This window comes from Ochotona curzoniae, unplaced genomic scaffold (genome assembly GCF_017591425.1).
Source record: "Ochotona curzoniae isolate NIBS_2020 unplaced genomic scaffold, NIBS_Ocur_1.0 contig_2692, whole genome shotgun sequence".
Classification (NCBI taxonomy): domain Eukaryota; kingdom Metazoa; phylum Chordata; class Mammalia; order Lagomorpha; family Ochotonidae; genus Ochotona; species Ochotona curzoniae.
Window position 1 is genome coordinate 10077337 of NW_024465556.1, and position 22934 is coordinate 10100270.

Here is a 22934-nt window from a genome sequence, read left to right on the forward strand (position 1 = left end):
AAAAAAAAAAAAAGAGGCCATCTTAATTGGCTTGTTTTTGTTTGTGGTTATAAACTATTCCAAACCTTCTGGTTTGAATTGTGGATTATGGATTATTTCATTTCAGTCCTTCATAACCCTCAAATTGAATTTAAAAAAAAAAAAAGAGGAGCGTAAGTTTTATTTTCAGCCTTTATAACATTTGACTAATAACTATATACAAGCCTCTTCTGCGTTTGCTGGAAATGTAGTCTCGCCTCCTTAGATTTAGAGATCATACGTGTACTGAGTGGAACCGACTTCTGGCATTTTGATTGACTGGATGTGCAGATCCTTCCTTTGCAGTCATATACTAAAGTTTGCCTTCCCAACACATTAGAGCACGGATCACCTACTGTAGAAGAGGCAGAACTGGACCAGACATTGCTGCCAAGCTACAGGGACCCTCATTTCAGCAGCTGGGGAAGCAGTTAATGCTGTAAGGGTGCCTTGGGGTCTGAGCAGGATACAGCACAGTGAGAGGGAAAGGCTTGCTAAAGTGATTTTCATTTGGCTAACCATTTGAGGGCAAGCCAGAGGCAGTGTTTGGAGAGAAGGTAGTGTAGGGAAATGGCTCTTGAGCAACTTGTATCCTGGAGTCAGAGGATGCTTTAAGAGTGATGCCTTCTAAGAATATCAGGGAGCACCCCCTTTTTCCACCTCTGCCTGACCCAGCTTCACAAGACAGGACGAAGACATAGCTTGTCGTGTTTCTGAAAGGATTAGGTTTTGACATCAGATTCCGGTTTGGACATCGTTTCCAAGACTCCTCTGAATCTAACTCAAGTTCTCTGGACAGACAGCCTCTGGCTTAATTCAAAATTCTGGAGGCCAAAGATGATGTCATGCCGTTTTGAAAGGCTCCAGTTCCTGGAGTACTACCAGGAAAAAAAGTCATCTTCCTTGAATTCAGCCCGCCCTCGAGGTGGCCTGAGGAGGAGGCTCTTGCTGGAGCAGCCCAGCCATGCTGTGCTCAGGCTGCCCTCCCTGGATTGCACATTTCCCACCTGTTCCTTAGCCACTGCATGTGCTGAAGCCCTAAAAATCTCTGATGGTTGTTTCCTCATGTGGCTAAAAAAAGATAGTAGATTTTGTGAGTTTTTTTCTTTTTTTCTTTTTTTTTTTTTTTTAATCCCTGCAACCAAAAAGACAAAGGAATCAAGGCCCCAAGACCACATCTTGGATTAAAAGAGTATTTTTCCAAAAATGTTTCTAAAGGCACAGGGTATTTTCATCAAGTAAAATCATGGAAGAAATAAGCTCCTTTCCCACTCGTCCAGCTTATTTTCTTGGCCGAGCTTGGTGGAATGGAGAGTAGGTTTGATGCTGCCTTTAATAAACCATGTGAGTTTATTAAACAGCAGTCTGAACACTTCTGTATTTACATGTGGTGGAACCTTTGTGAATATAATGGATGTGGGAGGCTTCCCGTAGGACTCTTGGGATATTAGCTCATTGAGAGAAGTAACTTTCAGGTATCTTCATAGTGAGATCAAGTTTCACACTCTCCAAGTTTGGCTTATTTTACTTGAATGTGGACTGCTCAGATATCCATCTTCCTTTGTGGTGATGCTTTGGGGTTATGCTTCCTACTGCACTCTGGGCTCCTGAAAGCAATAGCATGTCTTTCCTTGCATGGTAGCATCCCACCTGTTCCCTCCGTCCTCTCCAGCCAACTCGGTGCTCCTGTACTCTGCTAGTGCGCTGAAATGGTCAGCAATGGTCAGTAATGATGTCACAAACCCCAGTGAACTAAGTGAGAACCTCAAATGGGAAAAGAGGCAACATCATCCAAAAGAAATAGCTGTTGGATGCACCTGGCCACCTGCTTTAGGATGCAAAGAGCTATCAGGTCTTTGTGTATCTGACAGTGTAATATAATAGAAGGCCACACTGAGACTTGAAGGCCATCGGGAGGACTCAGACTTAGTGATACTGTGGATCGGAATATTCCCACCTGTAATTAAATATTCCAGTTATTGAGGATTGGGACAGACATTAGTTTTGTCCCACGTAGACTTGGAATTTTTCTGTTTATTTTCATCTGGGTGTTTGAGAGAGACAGACAGACACAGAGACAGTGCCCATGTGCTGGTTCACCTCTCAAAAGTCTCAAACAGTTGTCACTGGCCTGAGGTCAAACCTGAGAGCCAGAAACACAATTCAGGACTCCCAGCCACGTGGACCGCCACCACTGTCTTCCGGGATGCACATTAGCAGGAAACTGGAACGAGCATCCAAAGCCAGCACTCACAGCCAGGTACTTTAGCCTGGGGTACAAGCATCTTCAGTGTCTGCTCTGAGAGAGGGTTTGATAGCTATCAGACACCCCGAAAGGACTGGACAACAGAAGACATACTCTAAGCAAACGCGAAGTAGACACAACTAAAACATCAGGGATAGAGTCACACACAGCTGAGTCAGTGCGATAGAAATTCCCAAGCCCTTTCCTGTCTCCTTATCAGGCTCTGAGATACATTATGAACTCGGACAACAGCAAGATTTACATGTCCCTTTCCTGGGAGTCTACAGTCAGCATTAAAACTGTATCTGGAGACCAGACCTAGATAAGCTCAGGAAAACTGAATAGTTTTGAGCACTGAGCATAGTTTATGATTCACAATATTTGTAAGAGACCTGGTTCATCTGCTGTCAGTGAAGGGACCACTTACCTTAATGCCCCAGCTCTATCTTCCATCAAGATGATCCCTCCCTGTAAAAATTGGGTGGAAACACCAGAACCCACTAACCTCAGGAATTAACACAGGTTTTTCACCAGCGGCACAGGTTGCACCCATTGGTGCTTGATGTTGCTTCCTCTTGCCACAGTTTCTCACCTAGAATGCAGTAGCTTTTTCTTCCTTTTGACAGCTCATTATTTTTTTTCTGAAAGCAATCTTCTCATTTGTGTGATACCACGTATTTAGCAGGGCCTTCTCTTGTGTAGATGGCAGGTTGGAGGAGGAAGACAAGGTCAGTTTTCCCATATTAAATGTTCTCTTAGTTCAACAGTGGTCTCTTAGTTCATTACATTTTCACAGTGATTTTGTTTGTGTATGTGTTTATTTGTGGAAGTCCCCTAGAATGCATTAGTTTTAGAGGTTGAATCTGTTTTTCTTTGTGACATCCCAGCTCCTGGCATGTCACCTAAAACGGAAGATGCTCAGTAGATGTTTCATGGCTGAATGCATGAGTAAGCAGGTGGATTCTGATATATCTGATTATGTGTGCCTCAGTGGTGAGCATAGATACAAGCTCTGCTTTTTTTTTTTTTTAAGGCTTATTGATTTTTATCAGAAAGGCAGGTATACAGAGAGGAGGAGAGACAGAGAGGAAGATCTTCCGTCCGATGGTTCACTCCCCAAGTGACCGTAATGGCTGGAGCTGAGCCAATTCAAAGCCAAGAGCCAGGAGCAACTCCGAGTCTCCCCTGCGGGTGCAGGGTTCCATGGCTCTGGGCCATCCTCTACTGCTTTCCCAGGCTATAAGCAGGGCTGCTGGATGGGAAGCAGGGCCACAGGGATTTGAACCAGCAACCATATGGGATCCTGGCACGTTGAAGTCAAGGACTTTAGCAGCTAGGCTATTGTGCCAGGCCCACAAGCTCTGTTCTAACTACCAAGCTAAGCAGTCAGGTTAAAGGAGCCTTACCTGTAGACTTTACTCTGCACTTTGAGAGAGCACTATTAACCAGACTCCTCCCCTTAGATGTTTGCCCCTAGGGAAAGAGCCAAAGCTGAAAGTTGAGCCCTCTTAAGAAGCACTGTGACTGCCACAGTCATTTGCCTTATTTAAAGGAAGAGACCCCCAGAGTTCTGTTATGCCCTGCCATAAGCATGAGCTCTTCATCCTGTCATCCTGCATGCTTTCAGATAGCAGAAACTTGTCTGTTCAGGGACCCAATGAGTCCTGAGACATAAGACAACAGATGAGTCCTGGTTGTCACTCTGAGGATGTGTGCCTTTGGCAAGTCATGTGACCTCTCTGAGTCTAACTTCTTCGTGGATGAATACAAGCCACAGGCTATGGGAAGATTAAGTGATAGAAAGAAGGTAAAAGTCCTGTAGACCGTGTAGAGCAGCGTGCCCACAAGAGGCATAGGTGACAGGGTGGCGATTTCAGGAGCTGCTGTTGACTGGTCCTTTGGTGGTCCCTCATCTGAGTGAGGGGAGCATGGAGGCTTTTCAGGAGGTCTCTTTAGGCAGATGCAGCGGTGGAGATTCATTGTCCTTCGCTTAGTAAATAGCCTCAAATAGATCATTCCAAGGCTCTATCATTTATCAGTGGGGGGTAGATTGCAATTAGGTCTAAAATAATTATCGAAGTATGTATTTTGAGTGCTTTGAAATGTATTTGAAACCATTGATTATCATCTAAACCAAGCTAAAAATAAGGAAGCTTTTATTTTCAGGTAGCCAGGTACCCCTGCTATCAGATGTAAGAGGCACTTCTGTCGAATGTGAACTATAGAAACCAGTTGGTTCAAAAATCCTTCATGGGAAACTGAATAATGTAACCCTACCATTGTCTCCAGGTCCTACTTGAGTCTGTTGAGAAACCTTTGTGAAAATTAAGGGGTTCCTTGCATTTGAAATGGAAAAGGCACCATTTACCTCATAATATTTTACTACCCATCTCCTCCTCCTTAAGTTACAGATACAGTGCTCCCATGGCAAGCTGAAAATTTTTCCCCCATTGCTGCCGTTAGCCCTTTGGTGAACTCAGCTAGCAGCTCTGAGCTTTCAAAAAGAAACCTTCTAGTCTGACTGCTTAGAATGCCAACAGCACCTTTTCCACAATTCCTCCCTACACATTCCAGTAAGAGAAAGCTCTTCAAGTTCCTTCTAGAAAGCTCTACAAGAGCCTCAGAATTTATTCTGTCTTTCTAGGTTCAACCAAAGTGCATAACTGCTCAGATGTAGTCAACTAACTGATGTCCGCACGTCCATCATTTGCCAGATCACTGCATCTGTTATTTTATAAAATCTTAATTTATGTACAAAAATAAAATTAAAGGAAAGCACCCAAGTATACAGTTTAGTATATGACAAGTCATTTGTTTTAATTTCATCCACACAATAATACACATAATAAGCATCTAAAAGATGGAATATATTCATGTCGTAGGATTTGATCAATATCCCAGTTTCCTGACCTGAGAGAATAAAAATAAACAGAACATGTACAGTTTCAGAATTTAGTTTTGGTTTTGGTGGTTAGAAGAGCTGGCATAAAAATATAATCTTAAATGACTGCAAATTCCCCAACCAATTTAATCAGTTTAATTAATCTATGTATTAACTTTGATTTAGTTTTGAAAGTAGGCCATGCACTGTGTGTGGTTCACTAATCAGAGGACACAAAAGCACCTTTGGTAAGTGTCCTCTTACCGACACACTTGGCCACCTGTTTCTACAAGCCTCAGGCAACTCAGTGTTCATTTTGATTCATTTAAGCTGAAAAACTAAGAGTTTAGCGAAAGTTTATTCTGAAACTTTATCACATGATACAAAGGCAAGGAGTTGGGGACCCTTAGGGACATAGGTACATGAATATCTAGAGAGGTACATTAGGTAAAAATGCAGAGTGACAAAACAGGCAGCCAAAAAGTAAAATTTCATTTTGATTATTATTTTTAAAAGCACTACAAGTGAAAACTCACTAGAAAGCTATAAGCCTCCCCATATACTCATGTGGACTTGTCTGTTCCTGGGTTGTCAGAACAGACTATTCTCGTCTGACTATTACATATATATTGAAGCCTGGCACCACGAATCTCTCAGGATGCCCGATTGAATTTCCCATTGCCGTTTTTTCAGATAACAGCCCGCCGCCAATGGAAACATATTTATGATGAATTAGGCGGTAATCCTGGGAGCACCAGCGCCGCCACTTGTACCCGCAGACATTATGAAAGGTAAGAACCCCCTTTCCTGGAAAGTCTTCTCTTAATTACAAGTGTGTGAATTGGAAGATGCTTCTAGTCATGGAGAAGACAGGAAATTACCAAGACCTTTTAGGAAATCTCTCTGGCATTTGACTTTGCATCATACCTTGTGATTTCTAGTCTTTCTCTGGTTCCAGGGGCTAAATTTAGATGTTCTTTTAGTTTGTTTTTTTTTTTTTTCCCATGACCACCTGCCTGACAATGCTTTATCTCCCTCCAGAAGCATAGGTTACTTAGTAGTAATTTACTGTAAGAACCTTGAGCTTGTGGAAAACAAAGGCCTGCAATGTTTCAAAGAGATTGCCGTGTAACTGTGCTAATGTTGAGAAGTGTGCATTTCTTGTAAGAGAACTGGCCCCAGATAAGGCTGTTATTTTTTCCATCTTGGTGTTCTTCTTGTGCAGCTGTGCTTTTGACCCAGAAACTCTTGCCAAGTTATGCATGTCTTTGTTCTCTTACGTCAGCCTAATTCAGAAAGGTGGTAATATCGCAAACAAGAGGTGAAGGCAAGGTTAGCCTACTGTGAAAGTGATAGACATATTCGTCCTCCCCACTGCAGTCTGTATTAAGCACAGCATTCAAGACCAGTTGGCAGCTCCATGGGCTATGCTTGAAGTCCACACCTCACTTGCCCAGTTGGTACCAACTTCCTTATAACTGGTACTTCCCAGCTGAAATGTTGACTTACTTGGCTCCTGGCTTCACATTCAGAGCTTGAGAGACCAAGCAGAAGAGTGTGTGTTTTAATAATGGCCACAGGTAGAAGTTGAGACACCGTCAGTTAGCTGAACAAACAGCTAGCCAGCTCACCTAGTTGCAGAATGAGCACGTTAATCATGTAAATTATTGAACATCACATGGATGCAAACCAGTTTACTTGCTGGTTTGAAAAGTAAAACACTGTTACGAGATGAGATGATTGTTCTGGTTATAGTCTTGTACTTACCATTCCAACTTTAACCTAGACCTCTACACCTGCCTCTGGTCATATATGTGTAGCCCCAGGTATGTCAAGGGCAAATGACTCAGCACTTGGCCCATTGAGTAGCAATTAAACTTTGGGAAAGGGATATGTTTCATCTGCTAACTAACTCATCTAGTTGAAGAATGAACACATGAATGAATTACAATGCATTACATGGTCTGAACATAAATAGGTAATGGTCAAAAGAATATAAAGGTAGTGGTGTGTGTGTGTGTATGGATGCGTGTGAACACAAGTGTGTACACAGTTTGCTCAAGAAGTTGTGTGAATAACATTAATATGATGGAGTCAATATTGAATGAGATGCCAAAATGCTTGCTTGAAAACTATATTATCTCATGACTTATTATTTCTTGGAGGAACAGATTCCCAAAAGCCTTCATTCAGTCAAATTGGAAAATTCAATTAGATATAAATAAACTTTGGCAACTACAAAACATCGTTATGTTTTTAAATTTTTTTCTTATTCTTGGTGTTCCCTAAAGCTATGTTCTCCTCCTATAAGGTTAGCAATTTTGAAGAGCCGTGTCACTTTTCAAAATCTAGAATTGGCTGGGCTGTGGATCAGGTAGGGTACACTATGTATTCAGCCAAGAGAAGTCACTAAGGGATTGCTTAAACAGCACTAAATTAACACAGAGGTAGGGGTTGCAGGTTTCCTAGGGTGGAGAGAAAGAAGAGAATGGATTAGGATATTACCACCTAGAGATTCAGAGAGTGTACCGTTCCGAGCTGGGGTTCAGAGTCCTGGTACTAAGGGGAGCTCAGGAGAGGAGCACTGGGGATCTAGGCCCAGGCCTCAGGCTCACTATTTGTAGGTTGGCCTTGGAAGAAGTAAACTGCAACTGTTAGGGATTGTTGGAACAAATTCAAAGCTGGAATCAACTGCCATTGGGTGATGAGGGCTGAGATGCCACTGCTGTAGAGAGCAAGTTAAACAGAAAGAAAGTGGATATTCTTCCCCTCCTCTGACTCCCAAAAAGATAGGTGACAAGGAAAATGCATGTACAGAGTCCTGGTCCCAGCATTGCCAAGCAAGCCAAGTGCCAAGGGTGGATTTTAAGTTGAGAGATGAAGGTGCAGCTTTTAAGTGGGAACGCAGCTTGGGGAGCACTGTCCTGTGTGGCTTCCCCCACAACAGCAGGGCAGAGCCCGGAGCCCAGGTCAAAGCAGAACTCTTCAGGATCATGTCCAAGATCTTCAACCTTTCCTTTCACTGCCTGTGCCTCCTGGACTCCTGTCACATTATTGAGATCAGATCCAAAAGGTGTTGTGAACAATTAATATTTAATAGTAGCTAATTACCAAAATATGAGTATCATTAATTTTATTCTTATTAGAATGTGTGTGTAGTCAGCATTACCACTTTTTCTTATCTGGAGCAAGCATAGGGTCAAAAAGATCAAAATTACAACTCTGGAGATGACCTTTAATTAATTCTACAGGAGAAAATCAGAGTTAACTTAGATATGTTCAGGGACTTGAAAGAGTTCTGCTGTCATTGAAGATGAGGCCAAAGTTCTTGCCTAAAACTGTGCGATCATGGCAGATTTGGCTCATTGTTGCCAGTCCCAAGCCAGGTAAAGCAGGAGTGACGAGGCTGGTGAAGGGCTGCCATGTTCAAGAAGGTTCACATGCTTGAGGGCAAGACTTTGAGGGCAAATGCCTAGTCTGAAAATGCCTGGGCAAGGTTTGAAGACCTTCAAGTCCCTGCTGGACCGCTAGTTCATCCAGTGATTCCTTCTTGTCACTGTAATGTAGAGACTTACTCCTTCTCCTCTTCCCCTCCCTTTAGCTTTGCTTTCCTAGAAGATGAAAAAGAAATGAACGCTCTCCTATGCATTATCCACTGATGTATTTTTCATGCAGTGTGGTTCACATTTCCAGTAAATGTTTTCATTTTACAACAACAAAAAAAGTAGCCAGTTCCTCAAGTAAATGTTACTTATGTATTAGTTGGGCTCTTTTGCCTTATTAATGAGTGGAATAATGAAAGTAGGGGTTGTTGAAAAGAATCAATGGGTGTTTTTATTTAAGGCATAGCAGAAATGGTACAATGCCTGTGAATGCATCATTGTCGCTGAAGGACTGACTCGTCCAAACTTGCCCGTGATTGGTTTAAATCAAATAGGTCCAAGCACTTCATAAAAATGTCTTTGTCAGCCTGGTTTTGCTTCCAAACCTATTCATCTCTGTCAGTTTTTAATATTAGTACCAGGCTCCTGGCCATAGTCCATTAGTACTGTACTTAATTGCTCATGTTACAGATGATTACCAATAGAAAAAGCATTCATGTTTTCCCATCACAAGGCAGTTACTGCGTAGATGTCTCAAACTCCACAAAGCATACAAAATGTGGCTATGCTGGATCTTTTTTTTTTTTTTTAAACTCAGAATTTATAGGTAAGGTTATTGTAGAGTATAATGCAAAGGAAAAATGCCCCCAAAAAAATTCTGCTGGGAAGAACTCTCCTTTCCTGAAGAGGCCTCAAATCATTGTCTTTTTATCATTGAAATAGTAAAAAGGCAAAAAGGCCTACTTTTATGGTATGGACTTAGCTTGATTTTTCTGGAATAGAAATTCCCTTTAAAAGCTTTGTTTTCACATGCAGATTTCTTTTCAGTTTTCTGAAGAAATGCTTCTAAAGCACATACAGGAGGAAAAAAAATCTTTATACAAAATACTAGATTACTGGTTTTAATTTTCCTGAATAAATTACATGGTCTGTTCCTGGGGAGCACATGACGTTGCTATTAGAGATTTTTAAAGGCACATTAAGGCAAAAGTACTTTATGGTGTCCCTTTCTGAGTATTTAGGAAATCAAAATCATAAGCAAATGTGTTTGTTTGTGAAGGAAATGAGCAATTACGGTCCATCTTCTTACATATGTAATTCCCAAGTTCAGAGGCTAAACTTCCGCTCTTCCTGCAAACATTCCTTGGATCAGGCTGTCCTGCAGTATGGCAGAGGCAAGTTCCTTTGCCCCACGTTAGGCAATCTGTACCCAAATCAGGTGCCTTCTGACAAAATCTGAGCTACAACCTGCTAGAGGGTCTGCCCGCTTTTTCTGAAGGTGCTGGGCTGGGTGTGGGAGCCATCATGATTAGAATAAAATGTGTATGTGCTTTAAAATGGAGAACCAAAAAAAAAAAAAATCTATTGGGTTCTAAGAAACTCAGCTAATCATGTCTTGGAAAAAAGCCAAGGGAAGGGAAGGTGAGTTACAGTTCTATTCATGTCCAGGACATGATTCCATATGTTCTTATTCTTGAAGCTAAAAAATACATAATTCAGAAAGTTACAAGTAGGATTTTAAACTGCTAGACCAGTACTACTCTGATGAAGTTTTCTGACCTGTCCTTGAATTGTTTGCTTCTAACTTATATCAAGGTAAGGGCAGGAATTGTGAATAAGCTCACACTGACATTTGTCAGAGGAGTTTGTACACTGAATCAAATAAATTATCAGGGTTTGCATTTTGTACGCCTATTTTTTTTTTTTTTGTTACATTTGATCTTATGACACAGTCTCATAGGCTCTGGGATTCCCCCAATTCCTCCCCGTACCTTCCCCCCATGGTAGATTCCTCTACCTTACGGCAGTATTACAGTTCAAATCTAGTTATAATTCTTTCATTGCAAGCATGTACTTTGCATAGTGTCCAGCTTCTTATTGTCCAGATAAATTCAACAGTTTCTTGGGGAGACCATCTCTCGTCTGAACACAGAGCTGCTATGCCTCTTTTTAAATTTAGTTTTTCTAGTAATTGAATCTTACAATGCTTTGCAAAAACATTGCCTGACATCACATGGATGCATTTGGAGAACTAGCTTCAATGGAGAAGCATCACTTCCCTCCATGGTCTTGAACTCAGATGCTTGTGGGGGAAACGGGAAAATGGAAACAACTGTGGGACCAGGCCTCAGATGCCCAGCAGAATCAGCTGACATTGTCGCTGTAAGCATATGCGATCTGTAGCATTCGGAACTTTCCCCATATTTTTCAAGATAAATTTTATGTGAAATCACCTGTTTAAGCATATTGGCTCTAGCATTTCAAAAAACATTTTACATGAGCATCACTAACCATGTGTATGGGCACAATATAGCCTGTAGGCTTCCAGGTGCCATGAGGACTGAGTTATGCTTGACATGAAGATACTCAGCCTGTGCTTCAGTGCCCAACAGTGCAAGGTTAGAGCAAACATTACTGAAGTTGTTTCTCTAAATGCTCCATGTGTTGAGCAAAATGCTTTCTGTGGCTGCCCATGGACTCTGCTGACCTCTCAGGACTGACCCATAGGCTGCTCCCTTTTTTCCCATGATGGACTTTAAGGTGCTTCACAAAACTTCTTTTTTCCCCAAAGCTTTCCATTCCATTCAACGAAGCCTTGCAGCATAGTTGATGGACCTTAGCCTGCTTGACTTGCTCTTTTGTCACTCAGAATCCTGAAAGCTATTCCAGATGTGTCAAACATTCATTCTTGGGAAGCACGCACTGGTCTGTTGACCAATACAGCCTGCAATTACAGTTGAAGTTAGTAAGACCTCTCCTAGTAACTGCCTCCTTTTTCTTGCATAGGATGCATCTGTAACTTGGTAGCTACCCTTTTCCTTTGCTGTTGCCTTCAGGAGACATTCAGTGTTTCTTAATTTATACTATGCACAGAGAACTTTCCAGGCTAACAACAGGGTATAAAGCAAAGGGTTTAGAACAGGGCTGGCAAACAATGAGGAGGCAACCATGCTACCATACTCATGGCAGAGATTGCTACAAGATTGTGATGCTGCTTCCATTGAGCTCAGGTTCAACCTCAGTATCCTTCTCAACATGGCACCATTAGTACTCACCACCTCCTCATTAAAACTGGAAGGCACTGTGACCTTTGGCTTATCTAACATCATCACAAGCTCTGACTTGTACACACATGAGAGACTGAATGTTTACAAAGCTGTAAAAATGATTCATGCAGTGGATACAAATAAGTTCAACTGGGATCCATAAAAGAGCCAATTTACAACTGAAATGAGCAGTCTTTCCGGAGGAGCTAGAATTTGAACTGGATCTTAAGGAGGTAGGGTGAGAGCTTAGGGTAGATGGCCATGTGTTGCCAGAAATGATGAAGTTGTAGAACTCAAAAACATTAAGGAAATTGTCTCTGAGGGCAAGGATCATGTGACACCGCCTTTCTTGAAATTTCCCCTGTCCACCCAGTGTAGCATCATGAACATATCAGGGGCTCAGGAAATAGGAGTTGAAGTAACTAAATTCAATCCAAGTGAAATGAGCAGCTTCCTTTAAGAAATGTCTATTCCCAGCAAGGAGCTGTCAGAAGAAGTCTGTGGTGGGATTTCCAAATTGGATATGTGATGGTTTAGCCTTTCAGTTTTAACTAACTCTCCGGTGCTAAAGTTCAGTGGGTGGAATCTGTTCATCCTCACCTATAGTGTAACTAATCCATCAAGGGACCTATGTCTCCTTTCCAATCATGTCTTGTTCATGCAAGTCCTAACCACTGGCCACCTGCTGTTCCCACCTCTGCAACAGTGCCGAGCAGTTACTCTCATCCGCTAATTCCCCAAACCCACAGGGCTGGCTGAGCCTTATCAAGAGCCAGCAGCCCAGAGAATCAAACAGGAGTTGCTCAGAGTCCAGCCGACTGAGGCTGCTAGCTGCTGTTCTCTATAGCTTCTCCTTCCCCACCCACGAGGTTGTTCTTACAAAAGGACTTGGATCAGTCCAGGCCAGTACCCTATCCCTGCGGTAGCTTCTTTTTATTATCTGTAAGAAATTTCTCCCCAAAGGACAGTCAGGTAATTTCATACACAAGAGCCTCACACTTACTATCACTCAACATGCCTCAAATGCTCTGATAACTTTCTAATGTCTGGACATTTCAAGAAACTTCTAAAAAGGAAAACAAAATCCTAGCTAGGCCCCAGAGTAGAAAAACTGGTTTCTGTTTTTTAAAAAAATAAACAACAGTCTTTGAAAAAATCTCTATTTAAAATTCTTAAATTTGCCTCTAAATGCAAGTTGTAATTAATACAAGTTGGAGTTTACACTGTTGAGTGTAAAAACACCCTCAGGCACCAGCTAATCAAGTGTATATGTCATGCTGTAAACTACAGCAAGCTCTTTGTTTGACCCAAAAAAAGGAAAGCTTGCCAAACAGCAGTTTTTCTTTGTCAAGCATCTTTATTGTCTCATTTTTTTTCTTTTCTATGTACCTCTCCACCCACTTTGAACTTAACTATAGCATTTAAGAATCTTTGCCAGTTCCATGTTTTATTGATAGTTTTCATCAAGCATGAATTTAAATTTGAGAATAGATTAAGTGTCTTAGCTCCTTTTCTTTTTGATAAATAACAAGAGGTTTCTACTTATGATTTTCTGTCCTCGGGGCTTTATCATTAAGATTAAATAACTGTACTCTCAAGCATACCACTGCACAAACATCTTTTCAATTACATGAGTACAGATGCCTCCACAAAGGAACGATTGAAAATTCAGAAAGCCTGTTTCCAAAAAAGAAAAGGGGGGAAAAAAAGTATCAGATGACAGAAGAATGGAATGTAATTGTTTATCATTAAAATGTATCTTTAACTCATCCACTGAAGTCCTCTTGGAACACTCTGTTTTTGGACACGTTGTTACACAGTTTGACCAAAACAATCCATGTGGTGGGGAATTGTCGAAGGGAACAGAAATTCTGCAACCATTGGCATCCAGCAAGCTTGAGACTTCAGCCTGAGAGTCATTTGCCTGTTTTTGCATATGGACACTGCCTGCTTTCATTTGCAGCGCACACATCATGTTGAAAGCACTTCAGTTATGCTTGTTTATTGTTCCTGAACTAATGTTCTCCTGAACTTGAAGTGTATCCGTGCAGCTCGACTTGGAGTTGGTTGTTGTTTTCTCACTGGGAAGACCCATTGCCATCGGTCTTGGCTGGCTGGCATTATGCAGGACTGTGTGCTGCTTCCGGTTCATGTTCAATGTGAGGGGCATGTGAAAGCATTGCCATCTCTGGGGCATACAAATCTCGCTTCCTTAAATCCTTCCCCACTTGCTTCAGTGTGCTCTTTGTTGCAAGGGCATTGGGATGACACCCATCTAAGCACTGCCTGAAGTGCCCAGGAGGTATCACAGAAGCAAGGCCCAGGGCAGGCCTATTGCAGAGACAGGACGAAGCTCAGACTTTACCGTTTTAAGTTCCTACAGGCCAGATTTATGACGGAGGATTTTTGAGTTTCTCTTACCATCCTATATGAGGATACTTCAAGGTATCTTTGGCAAAATGGAATTTAAGACAAATTTATTTGGGGGCACAAACTTTGGAAATCTACACCTAATTTCTCACAGTTCCTCAACGTTTTTGAATGCCTTGTATGTGCATGGACTTCAACTTTTTACACCAAAACAAACTTATATTTCCACTTTCCATGAATGTTTTGAAGTACATGCATATGAAGTTGGACTTCATCTATTGAAAGGTTATTGTGTGTATTAGAAGAGAAGTGCTGTACCTGGAGTCTGAAGGCTGCTTGTGTTGTCATCAGTTGCTCTTCTGTGGAAAGGACCCATATGAGGTCCTCTCCTCTCTCTAAAAGCAAAGAGTAAAAGAGTTTCTATCCACTGGTTTACACCCTAAGTACCCACAATGGCTAGGGCCTGGGCTAGAACCAGAGCTGGGAGCCAAGAACTAAATCCATGTCTCTCATGTGGATCACAGTGATACAGTTGAGCCGTTGCTGCTGCCTCCTGGTCTGCATTAGCCAGAAGCTGAAGTCAGGAACCAGAGCTGGAGACCAAACACAAACACTCCAGTGTGGGACGTAGGCTAAATGCCCGCTTGATAATCCTATCTTTCATTCCATTTTCCCCAAACTTCTTGAGGTACCCTCATAGGTCACAGGTCTACCTATGACAAGAGGACAGAATGTTAACCTATGTTGAGAGAACAGTCACACTCATTTCTTAACGAATCCTCTAGGCGGTTGGAACGCATTTAACCTTCTACTGAAACTTCTTAGGCTGTGTGTGAAGATGCACAACAGTGTTACTGACAGGAAGGTAAATCAGCAGTGGCAGCTGGATCTACATTTAAACTCAGCTTTAGGTTTGCCATTGACCAGCCAGTAGCACTAAACCTTAATCTCATCATTTGCATAATGAGGATAACAATATACCGTGGATATTTCTTTCTGTAATTATTGAAGTTATGGCATGTAATGTGCCTGGTAGTCATAGAAATTAACACGTCGCACTATTCACAATAGAATGCTTCATCAACATATAAGAACAATCGGAAGTCTCTCCACCGTCCCTCCATACCTCCGTCCCAGGCCCCTGGAATCCATGTAGCTCTAGTTCTGACACTACTGAGCTCCCTCTGCCATGCTGGCACCACTTGGTTGAAGCCCAGCGATCTCTTGCTGGATCTGAGTACAGTGTATACGTCTTTCTTTTTCTCACTCAGGGTTATAGTCAGAATTACCAGCAGGTCTCATAAGCCATTCTTTACCACCTTGAGGGGAAATGGAGGGTGCTAAAGCCTTCTGTGTCTTTTCTAAGATATCTTCTGTTGCTTATCGAGTAGGATGCGATGCCCCTGCTGAGATCATTCTCCTAGGGAAGAAAGCTAGAGACAAGTGACTACGATTGTTGCTGCTATTACTATACTCTCTGTCCTTTAGGTGTCGTAGCCTAGAATACAGAAGAGTACCGTATGGTTCACCCTTGATAGCTCTTGAATAAGCTGTCATACAGAATCCATGTTGTGGTCTTAGCTCAAGTGGATGCTTCCACAATAGGCTCACTCTTCTTCACTTATGTGCTAGCATGCCTCCTGACTCTATAGATGGCTGTGCAAAACACTCAGTTCACCTCTTCTTTTTCAGAAAGTGACACTAAAGGCCGCTTTCTCAGCTCTCCTGGCTACTAACATAGTATTTTTTCCCACTCCACTGACATTCCCACCATGAAATGGAGATCTTTATCTGCAGTTCCCATCCTTCTCATATGATAGATCGTGGCTTTTCCAAGAGCAGAAACAAAGCAGCTCCATTGCTCTTGTGCTCAATGAGTGTTGTTCACTGAGGAAGCATTTTCATTCCTTTGCACCTTCTGTTGCACACTGATGTATTGTATCAGGCTTTTGATTTGCTTCCTTACCGCCTCTGCCATTCTTTCCGTCATGGTCTAGCACCTTGAGAGCTGAACAGTATGTGAGATTAGAAGCTTCTGCTTGTTGGAAACGTAGCATGGGTATGTACTTTTTCAGAAAGAAAAAAATATACCTTCTATTGGCTCTATATTTGGTGAAAAATTGCTTCCCACACATCTCAGTGAAGTTACATTTTCAGTTTCTGGCTGTGAAGGGAACTGTCTGGCCAAAGCTTGGAATGTATCAGTCCTGGAATCAACTTGGAGGTGTAATGACTCCGTTTGGGATCAGGTCAGGTTCAGAGCCCCAGTGGAACCAATATGTTGCTTCTTTTCTACTGCGACGACAAAAAAAAAAAAAAAACCTAGCATAAGACAACTAGTCACATTTTGGCCTCACATGGATATCAATCTTATGTCCCTCTGCTCCTAAAATATTCTGTTCCAAGGATACCAGCAAATCTTTAGGCCTGTTTTTTTTTTTAAATGGTTTTATGCCATGAAAGGGCCTATGAAGTAGTTGGAGCATGTCTGAGATTCAAAAAGAACCTTAAAGCTTTCTTACTGCTCTCCCTTACTCTCTGGTTTGAATCAGTTCCAGACATTATTATAATATCATTTTTCAGGGCTCTATACATAGATGGATTCTCATTCCTCCTCTTAAGTACTGTTTGCTAAATGTTTTGGCCCAAAAGTTCAGTCATTTCATGCAAGCATTAATCAATACAGCAGACATCAGTGGTTACTCGTTCAGATGAGATTTGACGTTATTTTTCCTCTGCTTGTGGGGAGGGGAAGAGACTGTTGCCTAATAAAAAGGAAGGGTCTTTTCTTCCTTTGTATGAGATGCAAATCATGAGGACATGTGCGATATACATTTCTCTAATGTGAGGCTGCTGCCTTTTGTTGAGAAAGAGAAGCAACGCCCTGGAGGATTTTAGACTTTGTAAATATAAAATTATCTTCCTCGGCGTTTAAAAAAAAATAATAAAAGGGAGAAAGAGTTGGCAGGTTGCCAGATTACTTACATTACAGTAATAGATTTGCTGACCCCCTGACTTCTGCTGTGGAGAAATGTATTGAATTTTTCATAATATCGGATGAGGCAGATCTAAAAACCTAGTATACCGAGCACCATTATTTAACTTGAGATTTAGCAAAGCCGAAATCTTTTCAAACCAGCAATTTCTTGCATGATGATAATTTACTGGCTCAGGCACTAATAAATCAAGGTTATAATGCCATTGATTTGTTAATTTTAACTTGGGTTGATTTTAAGTCATCTTTATTTTTAAGAGGAGGAAAAAAAAAGAAGAAGAATGAGGGGGGGAAAAATCCTGCTTTTCACAGTGACTGAATTTAATAAGAATCTCCGTGATAGCAAACGGCTCCCCTACTGTTTCTGCTTTGGGGTGGAAAATGTTATTCTTGTATTATTCCTAGGGAAAAATAAAATCTCATGCTGCTACAAATCTTATGCCTATGGAAGGATGTTATTTTTTAATACATGATGGCTTACCTATTTCTGATCCATTAATGGCATCATAAATAAGCATTTTGCTAATCTGAAATGTGAAATCTTGATAATAATAAAGACTCATTTATCTGCCCAGCTTTCCATCCCAAACTAGATGTAGATCAGGAAGGAGAATAAAAATCTCCCAGGATTTTCTAATGAATATGTTGCTTCTCTCCCCGATTACTTCCACCCACCTAAACCCAGTCTACATTCTTAGAGTTGCAGTCCATTGAAAACATTTCTCCAGTGTAATGAGTTCTTGGGGGCTGGGGTACATTTTTGCTTTTATCCCTTATAGTTTAGAAACTGATTAAATCTTTGCCATACTACAAATATTTGTGGGCTAATCATCCACAAGGCACAGGCATGTTGCATTATACAGAATTCTTTATGAAATGCTAACCTACGCAGCTTCCTGCATTGGGCAATGTTGACCTTAGATTGGCTAACCTGTTTTTAATGGGACCTCATGTACATTGAATGTTTCAATGTTCAGAAACCCCTTAATAGCTTTCGTCCTCTTGTACTGTACAAACTTCTAATAATCAGATGATAAGATCATATCCTGTGGGGTAATTGTGTTGTACCATGACAGGATAACTGAAAAAACACTCAGTGAAAATCCCAGCAAACGGAAATCTCTCTATGAAACAGCGATTGTTCGTGTGCCATGCAGGGCTGTGCTTGTTCTTCAGAGCTTAGCTGGTCATATTTCTGCTTGCTTCCTTTTAACTGCTGCCTTTCTTGTTTTATTTTGGCAGTTTCTTTTTCCCCAAGCCACTATAATTATCTTTCAGAGATTTAGAAGGGGGAAAAAAAACATGAATTGACCTTTACACACACACGCACACACACACACACATGCTCCCTCTGGAAGCCTTGAACAAGTACTGCTTGTGTTTGGATTCAGTTTTACCTTAGTCATGCCTCTTTCCAGATACAAGAAACATTTAATTCCAGATTTCCTGCTTCTGGCTTTAGGCCTTTGACCAGTAAAGTGAAATGTATTTTTTGCTGTTGTCGGCCAGCCAGCTGCTGAGTTGAGTGAAAGGGAGGGAAAGGGAAAAAAATGAAAGAAAAAAAAAAAAGGACCAAAATGAAAATGTTGGTCTGCCTGTGAATTTGCAAAATTGTAAAAGAAAATTAAAGACTGCTTAGCACCTATCAAGAGGGCTGGGTTAGTTAGCCTAAGACTTGTTAGACCTTAGTGAGACAAGGGTCTCTTGAAGCTGGTTGCCAGGGGACTCTGCAGTCGTTGGCCATCTTTCCACACCCTCCACACAGTCTGAGATAAAGTTGTCATTCTTCTCAGGCGAGAGTGTCCTTCATGGATTCCCTTCACAGTCAGAGAACAGAGTTGGGTGAGGGTGGCACCAACAAACCATACCCATTGGAATATTATACCCAGTTTTCAACGCTCTTAGGGTTCCCATGGCAACTAAACAAAAGTAAAACAAAACTGTCCCAACAACAAATTATGTTTTCATTAAAGCCAACATACAAAATGTTTCCAGTTCACAATAGTCCTGCCATGCATTTTGCTCCCAGATGAAATTCCCCAACCTGCTGATGGAGAAGGGGGTTCAAGTCCTTGGCCATACCACCCAGATGAAAGGAACTGGGGGTGCTGTTGGGGACTTTACAGATGAGACAGAATAAATACAAGTATGAACAAGATTGCTTTTTCCCTCTCTTCTTCTGCTTACTTATGCTTTTATTATATAAACATTAACTGTAACATTACAGTGGGAAGCAGGTATTTGGCAGCCGTCTATTATTTTAGTAAGTCTACATAGAGAGAGCAGTTTCCAGTTTTAGCAGCTGTAACATGTTTAAACTCAGTTTGTAATGGGATCTGAAGATAACCATTCCCCATGGGCTGTGTTGATCTTTGTGGCTGGCTCACTGCCAGCTGTGGGGCTCAAAAATATTATTCATGCCTTCTGCACATACCTTGTCTGAGCATGCTCAGTAAATAAATTTTGCTTCTAATATGCTATAAATTGGGGTTTGATTTTCCCATAACTTATTTGGCATTTTATTCAAGAGTGAAATATTACTATCACCAATGTCCCCCCGTTCATACTCTCAAATCTGAACATGTGTATGTGTCTTAGTAGTTAAGATACAAATTGCATAGTTAGAAACCAATTTTAGGATCACCAACAAATTATCTGAACCAGAGATATTTTTCCTGGGAGTCTTCATTTAAAAATAATTAGGATTCTCAATATTTGAACAGATTTTTGTTGCGTGTAAGCCAAGTACATTTTCTTCATTGAGTCAACTTGTCTTATTTAAAACAAATTATGTTTGCTGTATTAAAGTTCATATTTTTAAGTCTGAGTCTTGTATTAATCCCACAGTGAGTCATTAATCATACCAAACGCATTATAAAAACTTTAATCACTGAAGTTGAAACTGAGATTGTAATGCAATCCATGCCTTTTAATTACATCAGCTATTTTTCCCTTTTAGATCAGGAGCTACAACACAAAGGGAAAACAGATTAAAACTGGAGTTGTTTGATGTTTCTCTTTTTAGAGCAATTTTATGTACTTTGTTGTGAAAAAGTTATATAATTAAAATTTGCTTGAAATTTTCAGCCCTGTGGTTTTTGTGGCTTATATGGTCTGTATGCCTCTTCTTGGACCATCCTTTACTTGCCCCCGCGGGGCAGAGCTCCTCCTCTTCAAGTCCCCCTCAAGATGCTGGGGAGCACAGCCAACCCTCTCCAGCCAAGCTGGGCTTAACTCCCATTGACTCCTTTGTATCGCGTGCCTGCTCTATGTTTTGTCTATGTTTTGACATGAATACAAATATAGACTTTGGAGATGAGCAGAACTAGGTTCAGATTCTGTTCCTCCCGTGTGCTGGGACTCCGAGTTGCTTCAACTGCATAATGGGGATAATAATAATACTTCATGGAGATGTTGTGGAAGCTATCTGAAATAATCTATGTACTTAGAATGTTCTGACACTAACCAGAATCTAAGCACTGTGAGATCAAGGGTTCTGAATGCTTTGTTCACTGCTGTAGCTCAAGACTTGGAACACTGGCTGGCTCATAATAGATGCTGAGAAAATAACTGTGGATAGAATGGTAAATGCGCAACAGCTGTCGTTGTTGTGATAGAAGCAATTAGCCAAGTTGCATGGGCATGATGCAATAATCAATGTTGGATATTTCCATTGATAGTCATGGCAGATGTAACCACAGAAATGACTGTATTGCAGGAAAAGTATTGAAATTACAGAAGCATTGGGGGTACCAGGTACTGATTTTGACCTAGGCTACAGATCACTAAGCTGTGAAGTATCTAGAAACACATTTGAGTCACTGGAAATGAAACCATCCAACAGTTGCTTTCGCAGCAGTCCTCCTTCATCTATAGTGTCACTTTCTGTGGTTTCAGTTACCCGTGGTCAACTGCAGCCCAAAAATACTAGTATTTTTGCTCTTTAAAGACAGACAGACCACAGTCAAATGATTTTGGATTACAGAATATCATTGTATTCTCGTATTTTATCATTCTTATTTCTCTTATTGTGTCCAATGTATAAGTTAAACTTTAGCATGGAAATATATATTTATATACCATACACACACACATACACACTACTATGTAAAGGGTTTGGCACTATCCATGGTTTCAGCCTTTCTCTGGGGATCTCTGAATACATCCCCCTCAGGTGAGGGGGCACTGATGCATTGAGCAAAGTAAATGCTTACAGTATTGCTGCTGCTGGAATCACCTAATGACTGGCCATCTTTTCTTCCATCTCTTTTAGATTAATCCTACCATATGAAAGGTTTATTAAGGGAGAGGAAGATAAGCCCCTGCCTCCAATTAAACCTCGGAAACAGGAGAACAGTTCACAGGAAAATGAGAATAAAACAAAAGTTTCAGGAGCCAAACGCATCAAGCATGAAATGCCTAAGAGCAAGAAAGAAAAAGAGAATGCCCCAAAGCCCCAGGATGTGTCCGAGGTGAGTTGCCACCCTTCACCCTTTGCAGAAACACCATTGTGAGACAAGTTCTGCCACCAGGTCATCTACCACTTGGAGCCATGGCTGTGACCCTGAACCATTCTTCCCTAGCCTATAAAAATAAAAAAAATCTGGGCTTCATATATCCCCAGCTCCTGAAAACCCTTCTGTTTGCTCACGAGGGAAGCGCAATACTAGTGTAGAACAGGATTGGTCAAGAAAACACTCTAGGAAGACTTGCTCATTCTGTAGAAAACTGGCAGCAAGTGTTCAGACCTGAAGATTCCAGAAGGCTTTTCACTTGCAGCCATTTCACAGCCTGTCTATCTGAGCAGTGGCTCTAACTTGAAAACATGCTTGGGGCGGGGTCAAGGGACTGGTCTGGGCAGTTGAAATCCATGCTGGGTCTCTGCTGGACTATCCCAGAAACTTGAGAGCAGTGTGTCGCTCCCATAACTGACCTCTGTACAACAGCCTTGGGTTGAGAGCAATTGAGAAATATTTAAGTACATATTCTTTATGGGGAATTTGGAAATGGTTCCTGTGAAACCATTATTGTCTCTTCTAGTAACAGGTAGTTTCTGAAAATTTTAAAAAGCTCAAACTACCCACAGTCTCCAGCAGACCATTGGTAGATATCATTCCCATCTGCATAGCCAGTCACGGTGGCTGATCTGGGCTCTGTTTCAACATGAATCACACACACAAAAAAAAAGCCTTGTTACTCATAAAAAATCTTAGTGGCCACATTTGGAGACGGTGTGTTTTAGAATTCAACCCCAGATATTAAACATCCTCTAAAAAAGCAGGTCTATAATGAACACATAAGAGACTCTCTAATTAAACATCGACTTAAAACACACATACACACACCTAACTAGTCATTAAAATACCCGACTCCTATATAAGATGTTAATGTACTTAGAGGAGAAATTTTTTTTATTTTAAAATTTCATAATTATTTTAGGCTCTAGAAACTAAGAAGGGAAGGGGAAAAAGATGACACAGATTCCCAAACATCTGCATGCTTGCAACATGAATGGCCGAAAGCGAGGAAATTCCAAGTAAAGACTCACATTCCATTCTTCCTTGATCCTGTCAGCCTGGTGGCCTGGTGATTTATTATCAGGTTTTGGATCAGTGAGTTCTATGAGATACCATATGTACAGCATTGCCAAAGCACCAGGAGATGAGCTGAGTTTGACCAAGGGACCAACTGAGTTCTGAATTGCTATGTTTTAGTGATGAAATTTGAAACCACCAAATTGTAGGAGGCATCATCATCCTGTGTACTGATATCATTA

General features: G+C 41.2%; 1 protein-coding gene across 4 annotated transcripts in view; it reads left to right on the forward strand.

Annotated features, from left to right (window-relative positions):
- Nucleotides 1-22934, forward strand: part of ARID5B (AT-rich interaction domain 5B) — a 172316-nt gene that overhangs the window by 141851 nt on the left and 7531 nt on the right. For all 4 annotated transcript variants that reach the window (XM_040975820.1, XM_040975819.1, XM_040975821.1 and 1 more), the window contains 2 exons: nt 5838-5935; nt 21432-21630. In XM_040975820.1, the coding sequence (XP_040831754.1) occupies nt 5838-5935; nt 21432-21630 (297 nt within the window). The remainder of the gene's footprint in view (nt 1-5837; nt 5936-21431; nt 21631-22934) is intronic.